This window comes from Cibotium barometz, chromosome 41 (assembly GCF_041138505.1).
Source record: "Cibotium barometz isolate CiBa-2024 chromosome 41, ASM4113850v1, whole genome shotgun sequence".
NCBI classification, from domain to species: Eukaryota; Viridiplantae; Streptophyta; class Polypodiopsida; order Cyatheales; family Cibotiaceae; genus Cibotium; species Cibotium barometz.
This window is the reverse complement of record NC_141086.1, coordinates 16,195,186-16,215,760: the sequence shown is the minus strand read 5'-3', so window position 1 is coordinate 16,215,760 and position 20,575 is coordinate 16,195,186. Positions and strand designations below refer to the sequence as shown.

The 20,575-nt window shown below is 41.3% G+C and overlaps 1 protein-coding gene across 2 annotated transcripts; it reads right to left on the bottom strand.

Moving 5' to 3' along the window:
- Window positions 1-2,596: 2,596 nt before the first annotated feature.
- On the bottom strand, window positions 2,597-11,752 carry LOC147614712 (cell division cycle 20.2, cofactor of APC complex-like). 2 transcript variants are annotated; one of them, XM_086780041.1, is made up of 10 exons: window positions 11,469-11,752; window positions 10,649-10,764; window positions 10,439-10,555; window positions 9,745-9,933; window positions 9,332-9,601; window positions 9,113-9,215; window positions 5,562-5,869; window positions 5,313-5,462; window positions 4,888-5,114; window positions 2,597-2,717 (listed from the first exon to the last, which is right to left on the bottom strand). In XM_086780041.1, exons 2-9 carry the CDS (start codon window positions 10,757-10,759, stop codon window positions 4,962-4,964), a joined length of 1,401 nt encoding a protein of 466 aa, XP_086636167.1. In that variant the 5' UTR covers window positions 10,760-10,764; window positions 11,469-11,752; the 3' UTR covers window positions 2,597-2,717; window positions 4,888-4,961. The 2 variants fall into 2 exon arrangements, with proteins under 2 accessions (XP_086636167.1, XP_086636166.1); XM_086780040.1 differs by lacking the exon at window positions 2,597-2,717 and adding an exon at window positions 4,349-4,748.
- Window positions 11,753-20,575: the final 8,823 nt, after the last annotated feature.

Here is a 20,575-nt window from a genome sequence, read left to right as displayed (position 1 = left end):
CCACGACTAAGCAAAATCAACATAAAATGCTGCGTAAATTCCCTAGCAAGCTAGGGAGGCTGGCGCTTGCTTCTAGAAGGCTGGGCATAGCCTTTGCTCACAATCCATGGACTGGACAGCCCGTATGGGCTGCCCCATGCTTGCCCTACAGCCCTATGAAGGCTGTAACCTCCTAAAAATGGCCTTATTCTTGCCTTAGGGCTGACCCACAGCCCTTCCATGGCTGGTGGGTCCCAACCTAGGCCTTACTAGCCCACATGGGGATGGTTTCACACCATTCCCATGCCCATACTAAGCTCCGGGGTAGCCCTATGGGCTGGCCCCTTGTCCTAAACATACTCTACTCAGTGATCTGGCATCCGGTACCATACCTAACGCCCTTAGTCGAAAAGTTTCTTTATTAACAATAACTATGATCACCAATCTTTTTTTTTTGAGATGAAAGAGGAAATCGAGACAGATGAGTTCCTTGTCCCAATGATATCTTTGTTAATGCATGAGAGTAAGACTCCTCAGGAGTTAAGGAAGGTTCAAGGATACAAGGTTACAGATAATTGTTTATATTTTAACAATCATATGTGTAGGTCCCTCAAAGGAGTGATTTCAAAAAAGGAATCATGGTTGAAACTCACGATAGCCTTATTACTAAATATCCTGGTTATGTAAAGATGTTCATCAAGGAGTTACTTTTAGCTTGGATTGAAGAGTGTACTTTATCATGTACAATAATTCCTTACATGTTAGAAGATTAAAGTTGAAAGGGTGAAAATGCATGGGAATCTACATCCCCTTGACATTCCACCGATGAAGTGGGAATATATAAGTATGGAAATTATGACTGGTCTCTAACGATTGCAGGTTATGATTCCATATAATAGGCCAGCCAAACTTAAAATAGTTTGGTCTTCTAGTCTTAAGTAACGATGTAAAAACTGACTTATATACAAATGACTAGTTTTCACACTATGCTAACCAAACTTAAAAATGGTCTGACCTCTATTACTAGTCTTAAGCAACTATGTATACTAAGTCCTCAGACTTTCCCTATACAAATGACTAGTTCTCATACTAGGTGGGCCAAACTTAAAAATCATCTAGTCTCTATTTACTAGTCTTAAGCAACAGCTATGTACACTAAGTCTTCAGCTTTCCCTATTTGACATTGTGTGCATGGTAATGCTGCTTTATGTGCATTGATGGCATACTCCCAAAAAATCATCACTTGCAATCTCTCCATTCTTTGATGGTCTACCTTCCAAAGGGGATCCCATGTATTATTGTTCGTATCACTAGTGTATCCTCTTCTATTCATTCTCTCCAAGGTCTACCTTCCAAAAAGGGGCCTGTGTATTATTTCTTTCTCACTAGTGTGTCAAAAATCCACTCTTAATGCCATGCTCTTTAAAGTATACCGAAAGCATTGCCTTTCTAGGCAACTAAAGTGGTGTTTCCCCTTGTCGTCAGTCAAACCTACATTGCCAAACACATGGTGTCATGCCAGTGAAAGAAAATCCCATGTATACATAGAAGGTGGAAATCTCTAGGCAACTAGAGTGGTGTTTCCCCTTCCATGTATACATAAAAGGTGGAAATCTCTATATGATGGTCCCTTGCATAGGTCAAATTCTACCTAGATGTCACCTAGTGTGATATTTTAAAAGAAATGACCTTGGTCATCATTGTGAGCCCTCTTGCTACTCATAAAAACCCTTTGGTGTTGGTAGGTGTCTCTATAGCCCCTTTGTTAAATCTAATCTTAGAACTATGTCATCTACATACTGCAAGATTGAGATCAATGTGCTAACTCTACTGGGGACTACCAAGTCTCTACATGAAGTCAAAGATCTCATCTGTGTGTGTGTGTGTGTGTGTGTGTGTGTGTGTGTGTGTGTGAGAGAGAGAGAGAGAGAGAGAGAGAGAGAGAGAGAGAGAGCATCGTAATTTTCACCCTAGTCATGCTAGTAAAATGTGTAGACATGCATCATGGTGCTCTAACTCTAACTTATATAGAGCTATTACTCTTACATCATTTCCACCAGAAGGGCCAGCTCTCTTACTCTAACTCATGTAAAGCTATCACTCCTATATCATTTTCATGGATGGCTCTTGAAGGTGTCTAAAAAGATGTACCCAAGACACAGTATCAAATGCCTTATTAAAAAACAAAAAGTAATAATTATTGGCATCAATAACAGAAAATATTGACCTAGTTTAACATATTTAGGGTTCTAGTAATATTTTTATTTTCTTGTTTGAATCAATTTTAATGAATTTTTATTACAATCAAATTCACAAGCATCATGAACTTTCAAAGAGTTGCCTATATGGGAATTTAATATTTAAGACTTTCAAAAACATAAGTGCTTCAACACCTGACAATCCATCCTTGTGCATGCATGCATGCATGCATGTGTGTGTGTGTGTGTGTGTGTGTGTGAGTGTGGATGTGGGGGGGAGGGTAACAAGACCTTAAATGATTTGATCTTATATTTATAGATAACACTAGAAGAAACAATTTATAAAGCTTGCATATAGCCACTGAAGAATCCATTATCCTTTGAAGTAATGTAAATGTTCCTCCTTAAAAAATGTATGGTTCTTTACTACTTAAAAAAAGCTTGTATATATAGCATAATGAAGAATTAAATATCTTTTAAAGTAATGTATATGACCCTCACAAAAAATGTACATCTTTTACTCCAACCATCACCACTCACCTACCACCATCCAAAAGAATAAGTTAGGAAAGAGTAAATTCAATGGGAAAACAAGCTTCAAAATGATGATCGACTTGTTATTATTACCCAAAGTAAAACTAAATAAATGAACCACGAAGAACCAACACACAAGATAAACATGAATTGATAATGGTCTCATGTAAAGATATAACTCTCATTTTTTATTTTTAAAAAAAGATATAAATGATCCACAAAAAATGATATATAACTCACATTTTTTTAAAAGATATAAATGATCTACAAAAAAACATTATCCATAAAAAAGACCAAATCGCTGACCTATTATGTCCTTAGTATGTATGACTAAGAGAAGCCATGTTGTTCATTATCATTGAACCTTAGTATGACTAGTGAATGACTCAAAAGTGTATTTTGTTAATTGGAAATACATTGCAAATAATGATATAGCTCATTATATTGAGCTAAGTTGAGTATGACCAAGGACCATGACCAAGGACCACCTCAAAAAGGTAGTAAGTAATTGTACACCTTGAAAGTCTTAATTATGAACCTCACCAACATCATCATCAATAACTTGGATCTCATTTTGCATAACAATGAAGGCCTTGTTTAGCGTGGCCAACCTTCACTGCGAATAGGCATTATACACATTAGGCTTTACACATTAATCAAGCATTTGTCTAAGGCTCTAAAGCATAAGCATTAAGGTGAGCCTACAAATCAGCAGCTAAGGGCTCTTCCTACATCTTGTCAATTGTGCCTCCAATCCTTGGTGATTGTAATTGCTATCATCCTTGTTGATATTCTCGAGGTTCATTACATTGCATTGTATCATCCTGGATATCATCTCAAGCTCAACTCATGTGTTTAAACATCAATAATGCTCAAGTGTGCATCTGAGCCACATCATAGGTATCACAGTATTATTAGGTAGGTACCTTTTCCAAGTTACCTAGTACCCTTCATCTACACTTGTGAATCTCCGCATCCCCTCAAGCAATGGCCCCAAGTAAAGGTGACAAGATCCAGCTGCAGATGGAAGTCAATAAATTAAGACACCAGCAACATGATGGATATCCTCCACCACCATCCCAGGTGGTAGAGGATCTTCCCTCTAAGCATTGAAAGGCTGGGGCAACAACTGTCTGAGCAATTGCAACCAGGGGTGAGAAGATGGAAATCTCTATATGATGGTCCCTTGGAGGAAGGCAATCACAAAGTTCCCAATGGGAAGGGTCCCAAAGTGGTGGTAAATTATCAAAATATTGGTACTTCCCTTGATCTTCAGTCATTTGACGTTCACTGAATCTTCAGGAGGCCCACACTCCCTTTCCTTAGGTTATCAAAATGTTATCCATACGCTTTTATGTTATGCGCAAGCACTAACACAATCAAGTAGCTTATCATCTCATGAGGCATTACCATACGATTTCTCCAGCACTATCAAAAGTAATTTTTGTATGTGCCTCAATGCATGCAAGCACTCACTGTATGTACATCATTGCCTCAATACATACAAGCTAATCTTGACAAACAGAACACCTTCTCAGCAACCAGTGACCACCATACTTTGAAGTATAGCGAGGGGAGGTTTATGCATGATTGTAGTATAAATGCCATACTTAATGGTCACACGGAGAAGCTGAGTCTGAATATTATAGCAGGTTGTAATTATAAAGTGTGACGTAATTATGTTCACATGTGGGCTTGAAAACATTTCTGAGCAGTTGTTATCCAGCATGGCTGCTGTTGCAGCATGGAACTTATGGTATACAATGTTTCAATCGTCATATAATTTCTATTTGAAAGAACTATCCACCTATGTTGATGTGTATTGTCAAGAGCTGTCCGCCCACGTGGAGATTCAATTTTTCTTCTGGTCATCCCATCTTGGTATGGTATTTTACAGATTGATTCTGTCTACTCTTTGGAAGGAGGCAGCTAATTCGGCCCTACGTCCAAAACCTATCATTCAGAGGCTTTCCTTTCTATGCAAATCTTTCTGAGACTGAGGAACACCCAAAGGAAAATGCTGTGCAGATAGAGTGTCTGTAGATCAGTTTTGCAAACAGCAAGTAAACGCTGTTAGGAATTTACCTTTGATGAAGACAAACCTTACTTGGACAGCTTCAAAACGAGAGCAGCTTCTTAACTTCACATAATTAGATGATTTAGTTTCTCGCCTTACCTTAAGTCTTTCTTCGATGGAGCCAGGTCACATACTGTGAAATTCTCCGTCTCCAGAGCTTGTAATCTTAATCGTCATCTTATGTGCACTGTTCTTAGTGATAAAGAACCACTCTCCCTTGCCTGCAAGCTGGCTTTGGAGCTACTTTTGTCAGGACCCACAAACACTTTCCAAAAGCGGAGAGTCTCGTCTGCCGCAGCTGACACAACTGTAGCTCCCTCTGGACTCTGGAATACGAAAACATAAATAACTGTGTAAAATGAATAACCTTCTTATATTGAGGCACAAGACTAGCTGCACTGATTCTCAAAACACTTCCCTTGAGGCCAAATGCTCACACCACATCTGGTGTTTAGAACCCACGAGCAACGCAGTCTCTCTTAATGCTTGTACTGTGTGAAATGATTGTGTAGTAAGATGCACACCTGAGCAAGGTGCAGAACACGAGCAGTATGACCCGTGAGTTCTGCAATTTTGACCATGGAAGGATATCTCCAGAGGCAAAGCTGATTTTTACTGTAGCCATGGCTGCTTAGAATCTCCTTATGATGTTGGCTCCACACTAGAGCACAAACCTGAAAGTTTATTTAATGCATAGAAAGTGTTTAGAGCCAACACAGAAAATCAAACAAAGTAAACAACCTCATTTTGTCCTTGCAAGAATGGAATGTCACCTGAGATTGTGTATCAAGGCTATTTAAACAGGTTCCTTTTTGCGTATTCCATAGTTTGATACATCGATCTGCAGTCCCACCACCAGAAGCAAGTAGGTTTGTCTGAAAGGGGCACCATGCAAGAGCTTTGACTGCTGCTTGATGATCACACAATCTATAAAGATGATCTGTTGATGCCACATCCCAAATATGAAGAAGATTATCATTTCCACCACTTGCGAGTTGCTGACCAGATAGAGACCAGCTCAAACCACACACTTCCTGATTGTGACCCCTTAGAATGGAGATGATATGGTCCCGTGCACGCACTGAAAAAACAGTAGTAAATCAAATTCTCTCTCTCTCTCTCTCTCTCTCTCTCTCTCTCTCTCTCTCCAGCTTTTGTCACATCCATACATGCCTTCACCATTCCCACCTGCCTCCTTGGAGCCGAACAAGCCTATCTCTCCTTTAGGCTCAGCTTTCATCTCTACCAACATCTAACATATGTAGACCCAAATCTCCCACTAGCTGACCTCACCTCTCACTTCACCACAATCTTACACACCTCCGCAATAGCTGCATTTCCATTCACTAGCCGATCCATCGCCATACCCCCTACAGGCACCATGCCCCATAACGAGCGAGATGCTCAAAGGATTAACCAATACTCAACCAGACGTAAGAAACAAGCACATGTTAAGGGCCAATACAAGGACTTATACCTATCTCTCAAAGGTGTGAACTAAAACAAGGGCTAGAAGAAAATTTGGGAGAAACACCGACCCACACCCATCACATCTCCATCCATATGGCACACATATACACGATCCCTGTATGAAGTACCACCATCACATCCATATGGCACATATGCACAATCCCTGTATGAAGTACCACCATCACATCCACATTTTTCACACCTTCCATGGTGGCATGAGCCATCCGAAGACTCAAAAACATTCGATCACAGGACCACGAGGGCCTCTTGGCAAAGCACACCTTCCATGCGAGGGAAACTCTCCTAGCCCATATGTTCAACCAGGCTCTTTCGGAAGGCTTCCCACCCACCTGGACAGCCCATATCATCACACCTATCCATAAGGCCAAAGATCCCAAGGACCCCAACAATTACAAGACCATTATGAATGGCCACACACTGGCCAAACTTTATGGGTTAGTACTTGAGATGGAGCTTAGCACACTAGCAAAGAGACACATGCACAAAGCATCCGAGTAGGCGGCTTTCGTAGGTCATTCTCGACTTTGGATCACATCTTCACCGTCCGAGCCATCATAGAGGCTAGAGCATGACATCAACAAGTTTAATGCTGCTTTGTGGATTTCCGCAAAGCCTTTGATACGGTGCCTTGAGCTAGACTACCGCAGAGACTCCAGGATTTGGGGGTACCATAAAACATGATCTAGGGGATCATTGCATTATGTGAGTCGGTAATAGGGTGGGTGAGTTGCCTAGGAGGATTATCATAGGAGATCTCCAGTACCATTGGAGTGAAGCAAGGATGCCCCCACTGGCTCCCACTCTCTTTGGCCTCTACAATGATAAATTTCGGCCTTCGTTGATAGAGGGGGAGGAGACATATCACTACCAGGCATCCTTGTTTCCATACTACTTTATGCTGATGACATTATGCTTATTTAATTTGAGAAAGAAATTTGGTTAAGAAGGATTTCAGGAGACATGGGTGTTGCTCAGAAAGGAACGTTGTGCGGCAATCAGAGTTGCATGACGATTGAGAAGAACCTGATGTTTCATGCTCACACAAAGTACATTGAGATACATATCATAATGTGCGTGAGCTTATCATGGATGGAGAGGTGGAGATTGTCTACTACCCAACGATAGAGAATTGTGCAGAATTTTTCATAAAGGCTCTTGGGAGAGATATGCCGGAGCACCACTTCATCGACTCGACATTGGACCGAAGAGATAGTTAACCTACGGGTGGACATTGAGGAGGGGTGTTGGAAAAGCATTTGTTCAATGCTCCACCCTCGTGTTATCACTACGGGTGATGGATAAGGCCCATCTACCACATTATGTGGACTCTGCCAAGTAGGATGCATGCGTGTGCGAGTTATGTGATTGCATTTGTGAGCGTTGGATAGCAAATCGACGAGGACACATTGTTCTCAGGTTGCAATGTCCATTTGAGGGTCCTGATGGTCTGAGATGGCCGTTGTAGTCTAATATGGTCCCAGTCGGATGATATGGTCAGTTGGTCCTTTTAGACCAAGTCGTGGGTTGACCAACATGGTCGACCTACGTCCATGCCAACCCTTGGTACCATATACGGGTTAGTTTGGCAACCTTTGTTCATCATCGAGTTCATTGTGTTCAAGTGTTCCTGTAAGCAAAACATCCTCCGTCCACTATCAAAACTCCTTACCCGAAGCACAAGGGTGGGCCGACAACCATCAGTTTGCAATCAATTATCAAAGTTGTAATCAAAGTTTGCAAGCAGTAATATCATTTACTGTCCACTTCTTTTTGCAATTCAATGCTTTGTATTGTGAAGATCCTCCTGCTGCTATTGTGTTTTCTTACAAGACTAAGGTTGCACATATGGTTTGTGGCACTATGGTCACCCAAAATAAGGGGGCCACGGAGGAGTATGGGTGCCCAAGGCCAAGAGGCAAGGACCAAGTATGGGGCACCCAACCTACACACTCCTCAAGGGGGTTTATTAACCCATGACCAACCCTTGTGCATAGTTGGCCAGCCCTATAGAGCAGGATGCCCTACAGGGGGTTGGCCAGCACATCTACAGCCGCATGCCATATAAAGGGTGATTCAGTCCAAGGGACCTCTCAGCCTTGCAAGACCCAACAGCAGCACTGACATTGAACGTCTTTGTGTGCGAAAAAAAGCCAGCATGGGTGCACGCAGGTGGGCAGACAGCCATTAGTTTGTAATCAAAGTTTGCAAGCAGTATTATCATTTACTCTCCACTTCTTTCTGCACATGTCATTCAACAGGGAAAATCATGTGGTGACGTGTTGTCTCCTCACTATTTGGTTAAAGGAGTATTTGAGGATGTATGTGTGTATGTACACACATGCATGCATCTGCTTGTACATTCAAAGCATGTATATCTGCATGTCGGTATGTGACCTTGCAGAGAACAAAATTAAATTTGGATAACTGATACATGGCATTCACAGAGGAACCATGAGCTGACGTGGTCTCCTCACTATTTGGTTAGAGGAGGATTCTAGGATGTATGTGTACACGCATGCATGCATCTGGTTGTATATCTGCATGTATGTATGTGACCTTGCAGAGACAAAAATAAACTTGGATAGCTGATAGTTAGTTGAGAAGTGCCTGAATGACCTTGCACCTAGGAAAGATCTGGAATAAAAACACAGTGACACATGATCTTTGCAGTAACCAACAAATGGTTTTTAAACTCGGCCTACGATCAGAGTACAAGTAGGTGAATCAAAGCTCAACAATTCAATGCACTCCCAAGCTTAGTAGCCTTCTTGCCATCACTCCAACCACTGATACAGACAAGTATAATGTCCATCCATAGAGTTTAAAAGGATACCATCATGATTGATGATCCTGCTGTCTCGACCTCCAGATGACAAGGTAGGTCCATTCCATGCAAGGCTCCCAACTCGAGCTGAGTGACCTGCCATCCGTCGCACCTGTAAACATGACTACAATATAAGTCTTCTGATCCAAAATGGCGAACTGAAATTTACAGAGATGCACTACATGACCATGTCTTAACTAATATGCATTACAGATTCAGATTCAACACCTGGTTTCCTTTACAAGCATCCCATATCTGAACTTCAGTTGAGTTGACCCCCACTGCAATGTGCTTTCCATCTGCAGCCCAGGCAATGCTAGTAACATAATCATCATCATCCACTGTCTGCATTAACTGGTTGATTGCACCTGATTCTGCATCCCAAAGATACACAGATGTCCCTAAAGCCACCGCCAAAACATTTTTGGAACTCCAATCTAGCAGATTCAAGTAGTAGTCATCCACCAGTTCTGGTGCATCAAGAATCCGTTCTGGTGACTACATACACAAACCAAGTAGAGAAACCATAAGTAAAGAATCTGTTCTGGTGCATCAAGAATCCGTTCTGGTGACTACATACACAACCACAAGTAGAGAAACCATTCTCAAGCTCGAATGCTGGAGGAAGGAACCAGTATTACCTGAGGAATATGCCGGTACAGCTTCTGTATTGAGGATTTGACTATAGATTCTGAATAGAACTGTAGAGTGAAATCCTCATCTGTCCCCAGAGCAGGGCTCTTTTTTTTCTTGAAAGCCAGAATTTTTTTTTCTCCAGACACATTTCCATCATGCAAAAGATTCTCTGCAAGTTTCTTTCTATATTCCTCCTGCAGAATTAAGCCAAATTTGTAATGATACAAATTTACCCAACAACACTGAACTTTGAAGACAGTGGAAATACACATTCTTAATCAAAGAAAAAAGGAAAGACATAAAACCTAAAGGCAAGACATAATTCCTCAAAGGAAAGCCACAATCTGGTGCTTCTTTAAGCAAAGAAAAATAGAAAGGGAAGTAACAATTTAAAGTTTCTTTGAAGAAAGCAACAGCAAGGCCATAAAACCTAATGGAAAAACCGCCAATGAGGTGATAGCTCACGTGGTGAAGGTGTTTGTCTAAGACCAGGAGGTCTTGTGTTCAAAACCTCACAAGGTGCTTCCTCGACTAAATCGCCCGGGCAGATAAAAGCCTATGGGCAGTGGAAAATGGTAACCACCTTGGGCCTAAGGCCAGTCAGAAAAAAAACAAAACAAAAACTAACCTAATAGAAAAACCAAAGAGAAAAACAAACATACAAGGAAAGCCATGAATCCTAAAGGTAAGCCATGGGACCTTGATGGGAGAAGTGATATTTATCACTGATGAAGTGTTTTCCTTTGTCTCATGAAGGAGGTTGAAGCGAGCAATGTCCAAATCCATCGCACTACGATTAGGGATAAATCTGTCACCCTGAGATGGCCAAAAAACAAAAATCATTCAATATTCTTTCAAGGAAAGATGAAAGAAGATGTGGAAAACCACAGCACAGACAGAACAAATCACCTGATATCCATTGTAAAACCCTGTCTTACAGGATGGAGGAACGATGCTCAATGGAAAGGGCCGTCGCTTTGTCGATCTAAACCCCTCCCTTGGTGGTACTGTAGCTAACATATGTCCTGTTTCATCCAAAAGATTTTTTGACAACAGTTAAAACAAGCAGCTTTACTGTGTATTTTCTTCAGAAAAATGCATGTGTGGCATGCTATGTTTAACAGAAACCCTACAAATAAAGCAGAAAAGAACAAAGGCAAGGGACTGGAAGCTACACAATTCACGTGTCCATTTTACAGAAATGAAGTAGCAGGAAACAAAGAAAATTCTGCGGCATGGTCAGTTCGCTAGAAACCTCGAACAGTAGCATCAGGCAACACTGTACATTCCAACACAAACCCTAGGAATGTACCAGCAGGCGAGAGAGAAAGTGCATCCGTGGCATGCTAAGTTGAACAAAACCATATAGAATTGTAGCAGTAGAACGCAAGGAACAGAAACCCTAGACATGTGGCACAAAAACCCTAGACAATTGGCAGTAGGAAACAGGGAAATCGCATCTAAGGCATGAGGCATAATCAGTACAACAGAAACCTCAAAGAAGCAAAAGGTAACAGAAAAAAGGCGTCTGCCGGCATCCTCAATTAAAAGAATAACCCTAGAAACGAGGTACCAGGAAATAGATAAAATGCATCTGACGCACGCTACGATAAACAGAAAACCCTAGATGATAAGAAGAAGGCAGCAGAGAAAAGCCCCTGCGGCATGATCAGTTCAACAGAAGCCCTAAAATTGAAGCAGCAGACAACAAAAAAGAGGTAGTACTTACTTCTTCTCAAATTTGCAGGAGATCATGAAACTGCAGAACTGATAGACACAGGGATGATTCGATGGACTGATTTCTTGCAGTTTCGCTGTTGAGAAGCCAACCGATTGATTGTGTGGAAAACTGATGCCGGAGCGGCGATACAGAGCAGAAAGCAGCAGAAAATTACTGGATCTTTTGTTACAATTGAACTGTAGAGAAGGCTTGCAGCAGCCTGGCTATGGCTGTGGCTATGGTGAAGGAGCTGCAAGCCTCATCCAGGTGGAAGACGGACGGAGCAAGAAAGGAGATCCAAAGTTCGTTCATGAAGGCTTTTAACGGTAAAACAAAAACTGCAATTTCAAATTCTAAACAAAGAAAAATTGTGGATTTTATTTTTTATTTTTATTTTTTGAAATTAAAGAAAGAGGTTCTTAAAACACTTTCGATTGATCTGACATGAATCTTTCTTACCATGAATTGAAGAGGAAAAGATAAGCATTTTCTTCATAATTTCATCCAATTACTACGAGGAAAAATTTAGCATTTTCTTCATAATTTTATCCAATTACTATAGGTATGGCCAGATGGTGTCATAATGGCTAGATGGTTAGGAGGCAGCATTTTTCCTCCTAACCATCTGGCCATACTTGGCCACCATCGAGTGTCTAAACTGGGGTGCCCAAGTACTCCACAATGGCTACTCCTCATAAAGGGGGCTCCTCTCAAGATGAGGCGGATTCTTCAGAAGTTAAGCAAGCTCCAGGATAAAGAGAACCACAATATTTTCCGTTTTAGCATCAATTTGTGATGAAGATAGAAAATGAAACTATTAAAATTGTATACCCAAAATAGTGACATCCCAACTCGGAGTATGTTTTCACATTCACTCCAGTTATATTACACGATTTTAGCCAATGGTGGATAAAAGACACGTCATCATATTTGTTCCGCATTTGGACTTTCAGTTTCACAAATCGCCACATAGAAGAGCATTTGGAAATAAGTTGGGCCCATTCTGTCTACGGAAGACACACTCTCTCTCTCTCTCTCTCTCTCTCAACCCATCGACATGGATTCCCTTCAAACGGCTAGGCACCTCCTAGATCTTTAGGATATGCAATATCCTTATCCCCCTCCGTTGCCCACAATAACCAACACTATAAAAACCTCACCACCAAAGATGCAACACACAATGAAGAAGCCCCATCTCTAGTACTATCATGAGCATGGAAAACGTACATGCCTAAACCATGGAGATGAGGCCTTACATCAAAAACTTCTTCGCCAACACTATCCCACATGTAGCATCAACAAGCTTCCTACCTCAGGGACCAAAATAAATTATCTCTAACAAGCCCTAAAGCAAGTGAATCGATCCCTTGCATGCTAACTACTTAACCACACAAATAGCTTCTCCATACATCTCCATAATTAGTAGTATCCTCACCACTTGAGCTTTGTGATGTGAGGATGTGGTCACACCTTTAAGGAAGGGGGGTATGTTAACCACTTAAATAGTCTCGCTCGACCTACTTTTGTAAGGCGCTCTGCCTTCTTAGCTTTTTTTATGTGACCAAAACATATCATTTGTAAGAACTATGAGAGATGGCGTTAGAAAATATAAAGTGGCCTTACTCTATGTTTAACACCAAATGGGGGAAGCCTCAGGCTCCATGTATATACTTGCTTAGGCTTAGAAGTTATAAACTTTTTTTAAGTTATGGCCATCCAAGTGTGAGTGCCATGGACTATTTCTTTTGCATGATCTCTCTTGCACCTTGGCATGAATTCTCTTGGACCTTTGCATTGTTCGATAGATTTCTTTCACTCTCATGAGGGATCAAATCTTAAATTTTATCGTTTGTTGCATAGAGGCTCCCATTGCATGTTTGAGTAGGATTGATTATAAGCTCTCCCTTTCATGAGTTCCACACCATCTCTTGTGAGTGAGAACCACTATGGAGGAAACACTCTTCTTGCCTCCATTAAGGCAGTTGAAGCTCTTCCTCCACACCCCATTGCTATGGGTGATATTGCCAGCGGACTCAGAGAGTCTAGAACAAGAGAGCTATGAATCATATTGCTCGCTATGAATCATATGAGCAATATGATTCATATGGATATCCAGAACAACCTCCATCCATAGACTATACCTCTCTGTTTGAAGTCATGGTGCAATAAAGAGCAAGAGACCTCAATAATATGGCATGTAGGCCACCGATGAAATGTTTCCATTATAAAGGCCTACATTGTGCTGCTGAGTGTCCTCCATAGAGCCACCATCGCACCTAGTGCCCCAACTGCATCCCTGATTCCAATGCCAAACCCCAATGTCATTCCATACGGAGTGTGGATTTGAACATGCTTTCAAGGATAATGCCACAATCACCCTCATGGTAGGAGCATATATACATTATCACATATGCAGATATATATATATGTGTATACATATAGTTCACACACACACACACACACACATCATGCAATCCCCTTAATGTCATCACAAGTCTCCACACCAAATCAAGGGGAGTTGGAAACATCCAAGGCAACAAAGAAGCAGAAAGCTCCTTGAAGCCAACAACCCAAGAGCCAAAGGTGCAAGCCCCAAAACCTACAAAGCAACCCTTAAAAAGGATAATCAACCAGAACCAAAGGTCCACCTCGAAGAACATGTGGAAACATAATGCATGCTCAGTTGTCAAGGGAAACAATGTCATGACCATTAAAAGTGGTTCGGATAATAGCTCCAAAGCTACCTTTATCATGGAGACAATAAACAATCTCCCATTCAAACCAACTCTTCCCAAAGAAAATAAACCCATTGACTATGCATACCTTCCAAAGAAACTCAAGGAGTACCCCAAACCCATGTTGGACAAAGAGCAAATGAAACAAGCCCAAGAGCTTGTAAGGAAGGTGTAGGCTACACTAGAGCGAGTACTTGAACAAGTGGTCGAGTATGAACCACTGGCTCTAGCGTAGGGGCTACACTAGAGCAGTACTTGAACAAGTGGGTTGAGTACAAACCACTGACCCTACCTAAGCCTATCCCTAACCCCATCCCAGATCCAATCATAGCACGAATGAGGGAACCTTAGTGCTCGTCAAAGGCCTTGACCGAGACCATAACCATTCTAAGGAGGCCACACAAAGGTCCAAGTCTAGAGCCTATGCCTTTGGAACCAATCTAACTAGATTTTGCATTGCTAGATACAGTGTTAGTGCTGCCTTCTATGGGTCATCATATTCACCACAATATTTTCTACAATGTGATAGGTGAGGCTTTATTTTGACCCCATTAGAGGCACCGCCTCCTAGGGAAGGACCAGTGCATATCATTAGTAAGTCCACCTCTAAGTGACTACTACAAAGCTAAGTGAGCATGATTATTGCACGAGGGACATAACAAGCCTCACAATCATCTTATCCTCATAAGTCCAAGTGTCGATAAGTTCTCTTTTATAAGGAAAGTCTCAACTTTGGAGAGATTTATCCACCTGGATGAATGGAAATTTAAGACTCGACACAACTGAACTAGAATCTGAAGAGGAGGAGGATGAGTCATTGCATATGAGTGCTCTCCTTCCATACCCAAGACAAAAGGGCAGCCAAAAGTTCCCATGAACAAGCTAGAGAACTATTTTGAAAGTGATGAAATAAATGTCGTGTTACCTGCCATTTATAAAGAAATGCCGGTCTTTGCAATGTTGGATGGTGGTGTTGGTGTCAACATAATCACCAAGGGTTGTTGGGAGGATTGGGGATGTTGAGATGTCAAGCTCAACACAAGCTAACACTCATGACGTGCCTGGGTGACTGTTCCACCTTTACGCCACTAGAGCATTTGGTATAGCTTTTCTCTTCTTCATTGTCACCCCCCCCAAACAATCAAGTCATCCACATAGATGGTGATGACTACAATCCCGTTATCACTCTTTTGCACATAGAGTGATGATCAACATCTACCTTATGAAAGAAAATGGTAATAAGATACTGTGCAATTTTATCATGCCATGCTCTAGGCACCTACTTCAAGCCATATAAGGCTTTATGTAGCCTACACACATAATCTAGGTGACTTAAATCCTCATAACATCTGATGTAAAACACAACCTTTTGATGCAGACCACTGCAATAACATCTCTCACGTTTGCCATCTTGGCAACAATGGGTTTGAATGTCTCCTCATAATCAATGATGTAGGTCTGAGCATAACCTTTGGTAACTAATCTTGCCTTATACCTATTGATGCTTCCATAAGTTGTGCTTCACTTTTTACACACTTACATCCAATAGCCTTTTTACCCTCAAGTAAAGGCACCAATTCCCATGTCTTATTTGCATCTAATGCAACCATTTGTTCATCCATGGCAGCCATTTCTTCATCCATGGCTTTCTCCCAATGTCCATGCCCAACAACATCCTCAAAACATGTGGGTTCAACCTCCTGGGAAACCTTTGCCATGTATGCATAATGGTGAGCTAGATAACCATCATACATCAATCTCTGAATAAGGTTTTTGACCCTACCCAACCTGCATGGTCTTGGATCTATCCTTAGTATCCTTGCGGCTGCCTTAGTCTTTCTTGCACCAAACTAATAGCTGGAATCCCAAACTCCTCATCAAGGCTCTGTTGTGAGCCACTAGACTCTCCATTAACATATGAATGCCCTACTGAAATGTCAGGCATACCAAGAGACTCATCAACATTGTCTTTACCTTTATGTGATGCACTTGTAGGATTGATTTTTTTATGTAGCTTGCCACTGCTTGCCATTGCATGGTCTATCAATGAGATCCACTGCTAGAGGACTATCTCGGTCCACTCAATGACTGTGATTGTTGACCTATATTCTGTGCAATGACTTGCTCCTGTGCATCAGCCCTAATCGAGTATTTTATAGCATTATACCAATTTCTCATCTCATCAAAGACAACATCCCTGCTCACCCTCATCTCACGTGTGATAGGGTTGTAACATCTATACCCCTTTTGCTCAAGGGAGTAACAAATGAACACACATTTTTCAGCCTTTGGATCCAACTTACTGCGTGGCTCATCAGGAATGTGTACATATATAATGCATCCAAACACTTTCAAGTGACAAATCTAGTTTTATGTCACAGTATAGTTCTCCTTTGGAGTCACACCATGCAATGCTATTGTGGGAGTTCTATTTATAATGTAACCTACAGTCGTAAACTGCTTCAAGCCAATAACGGTGAGCAATACTCTTCTCAACCATCAATGCACGAGTAACCTCAGCAATGTGCCTATTCTTCCTCACAGAGTAACACCATTTTGTTTTTTTAGTTTACCTACATGTGAATTGCCTCTAAATTCCATACTTTCTCAAGTACTCACTGAATCGTTGGAGAAGTACTCTCCCCCTCCATTTGATCTTAGGCACTTAACCTGTAAACCTATTTGCTTTTTAGCCAATATTCTAAAATTTTGAAAGTGAGTAAACACTTCACTTTTCTTTTTCATGAAATATACCCACACCTTCCTTATGTAGTCATAAATAAAGGATACATATTAACAACATCCTCCCATTGATGTTGTCTTTGTCGGTCCCCATACGTTTGAGGGCACCACATCAAGTGCTCTCTTACTTACATTCCTATCATGTGGAAATACATCCATTTTTTGCTTTCCAAAGTGACATGCTTCACATACTTTATACGTTCCATCTACAAACTTTGGCAAATGTTGATCGCTTCGGGAAACACTGTCTCTATAGCTCCGTCTGAAGCACACCACCGTGAGAGGAAGCTAACACAAGCACCACAACCTAGCAACAACAATAACAGAGGGCTCAGATTGTCCTCTAAGGTCAGCACTAACCTCCAATGTACTTGATCTGTCAATGCAGAACCTCTCGTGTCTCTGCCTGACAAAAACCACCTCCAATTGACACAAAAATGGTCAGAACCCGCCTCCAAAGTCCTCCTCTTTGTTTCGTGTCAAAATCTTGTCCTATAGAGTCCCAAAATGTCCTCCATAGTCAGCTAACATCAAAATCTTGTCTTAAAACCTTTCAGAACTATGTAGCTGACCTCTGCCTGACAGTATTCCCTCCAGGCTGCCTCAAGCAAGTCAGAAACTCTTTGTCTTTTGCTTCTAAATTTAGATGGTTCACTCTAGTCCAAAACTAATCCTCCAATTTAATTCACCATCCTCTAACGTTCACGGACCTTGTAGCTACACTTCTTAGACTTTCCTAGATGTCCTATCGACCCTCTTCCGACTGTCTTCTGACCTCCCACCAATACCTGCAGCCTCTACTTCTGAATTCTACTACTACAGAGCTATTCTGCCTTTGAAGTCAACAACAATTCTGACACTTTCCAAAGTGTCTTTTGATAGGTATAACCGCTCATAAACTTCTCAACTAGGCAAGATATCACCTCCTAGGTTCTCTGCTGACTGCTACTAGCTCACAGCTAACCACCCAACTAGCCTAACTGACCTAGCTGGCACAGAAACTCTATCCTCTGAGTCAGCTGACACCATAGGGACCTCTAAACACTTAAACACAATCAGAACCCACCCTCAAAAACCCTCATTGGACCACCTATGTCGTGAGACTGCTAGCACAGAAAGCTTGTGAGATAACAAGTCTTCTGACTGTTATCCTCAGACAAACCCAAAACAGTTAGCTGTACCTCAGAGTCACTTCCAAACTACCCAGATAGATCATAACAAGATCCCCAGGCCCCCAGTTGATTGATATGATGCCTGGCTGACATAGAATCAAACCTGTACCCTTCCATAGTTTCTGACTAAGTTAGAACTGACTCAAAATCAATATCCAGACATCAACCAAGTATAACCCAGAGATTCATTCCCTTCAACTCACTCAAAACAATCATCATATCACAACAATACATCAAAACAAAAGTCTCTATATTATCTACTCACAACAAACACAGACCAACCTCTCAGATGTCATCAGATAGACAAAGAAACTTCAAGGTCTCAACATCCTTGAGACATGGGGATATCAACAATAAGAAACAACTAGAGCAAGGGGGGATCCACAACAAGGTCGTCCAATCTTTCAATCTTACAAAACTAGACAAGAAAAAGGCTCTACAACAACACCTACAGGCCCACGACCACGCATAGTAGAGAAAAGATATGAGCAATTTTTGGGACAGGTTCTAGTTCCAACAGAACTGCAGCACCACAGAGATCCTAGGGCACCAATCATCCTACAAGATCCTTCGTCTTCCTTGTCTTCCTTTGCACACTCTGCTTTGAACCAATCCAAATCTCCTCAAATCTAGTCTCGCGTCAATTCCCCACAAAACCAGAGAAAACCAATCAGCAAGCTATCCAAAACAAAATCTTTTGTCTCTCCTCCCCTTCTCTGATGTTCTCCTTCTTCACAATTCCTTCAATTGCAACTATCTCCCCAATTCCTCAACTCACCTCCACTCTCTCCTTCCTCGACTCTTTTTCAAATCACCAATGCAATGCGCCTATTGCTTGATTTTTGGTCAACCACCACGCCGCCATGCGCATGCAACAGTTCTCAACTTTACTTCACTACAGCTATCAACAACCATACACTTTGAGGTTGGTAGTCATGCAACATCCGTTCTAAAGTTTTCATATGTACTCTATGAGCCTTATTATTTTCATGGGGTGTGGGTAGGTGCCTCCATTGAGATCATCCTTTGGTCCACAAAAAATCCTATTAACGTGTAACAATTTCCTATTTTTGCATAGGCTTTAATCATCATTGCTTATTCACATGACCAATATGTTTGTGCCAGATACCTATATCAACCACAATACATATACCTTATGCAAACATAGTAGCTTTCACCTTAGGCATGCTTACATCATCCAAAGTAAACATTCTACCCACTTTTTTTTCCCTTTGTAACCAAACAATATTTATTGTTGAAGTTCTCAACATAGTAGCCCTCAAGGTTAAAGCATACCTGCTGCAAACCCTACTCAACCATCTGCCCAACCAAAACCAAATTCCTTGTTATGTTAGGTATAAGAGATTCAACAATACCCTTGATCTTCAACCCATACTGAATGTATACTCATTGATGGACATGTTCTTCTTCTCCACTATATGCAGCTCCTATTGTTTTAGCTGCAACTTTCTTGCCATTGTATTTGTCTGGAACCTCTTCATTAGGTTTTGCCATGCAACTGTTGGAGTGTTAGCATCATGTATGCCCTATCATAGCGTCTGTCACACTAACTAAAAGTTAATACATGACAATCCTTGCACCCTAGTTCTAGTCTTTGAACACATTTATCTCTGGCAGAGTAGCATTCTCTTCAGGCAATTCCGAAGGGGATCCTCATTATCTCTTTAAACACAGTCCCAAAATCTTTTTCCTATCAGGAAAGTGGTCATTCTAAACTTCCACACATGGAAGTTATTCTTGTTAAGCTTCTCAATGATAATTTGGTTGATGTTGTCTGACATCTTTTCTTGCAACAACCAAAAATCTACAAATAGACAATCTCTGTATGCAACTTGCAACACAATAGTATCTGTTGTTGTAATTCTTGTTAGTAGGTGGTACTTTTGCACAATATGTATGTCATAATACATGACCAGAGTACACGTCGTTAAGTGGTACTTCTGCATAATCTGTATGTCACAATACATGACCAAAGTACACGTATATACACCCAAGATCAAGAATATATGTGCAATCATTATCTGGACAGACCTAAAATAAATTGTTGTGCATTGCAATAACTAGAGTTTGACAGAGACCGTTACAAACTAAAACTTCCTAGAAGTGCTTGTAAACACCTTGCAGTGGGGATTGAGTGAAGGGAGGTCGAAATGCACCAAAAACACAAATCGAGCCATCTCGCCAAATGTCAGTACAAAGTACTATGCACCATATAGGTACCTCCCCACCTCTAAAGATAGCTCCTCAATCAGAGACGTGTAGCACCCACCAAAGCTACCCAAGGGGTGTCATACCAAAACAAGAAGGGGAAGAGATGATGATGCTCTTTCTTGTGTACCACTTTCTTTGCCTTTGTAGCTTCCTTTTCTTGTTGCTTAGCTCCTAAGTTTAAACCAGGCTTTGATACCATGAAAAGATTGGGGGAAAAGAGAGAGCTTGAGCTCTT

Excerpts from the sequence above, each read along its gene's own strand:
- LOC147614712 (XM_086780041.1), bottom strand. The coding sequence starts at position 10,759 with ATGTTAGCTACAGTACCACCAAGGGAGGGGTTTAGATCGACAAAGCGA. Across the intron at positions 10,556-10,648 it reads GGTTTTACAATGGATATCAG|GGTGACAGATTTATCCCTAA; the intron begins GTGATTTGTTCT and ends TGGCCATCTCAG. Across the intron at positions 9,602-9,744 it reads TGTACCGGCATATTCCTCAG|TCACCAGAACGGATTCTTGA; the intron begins GTAATACTGGTT and ends TTGTGTATGTAG.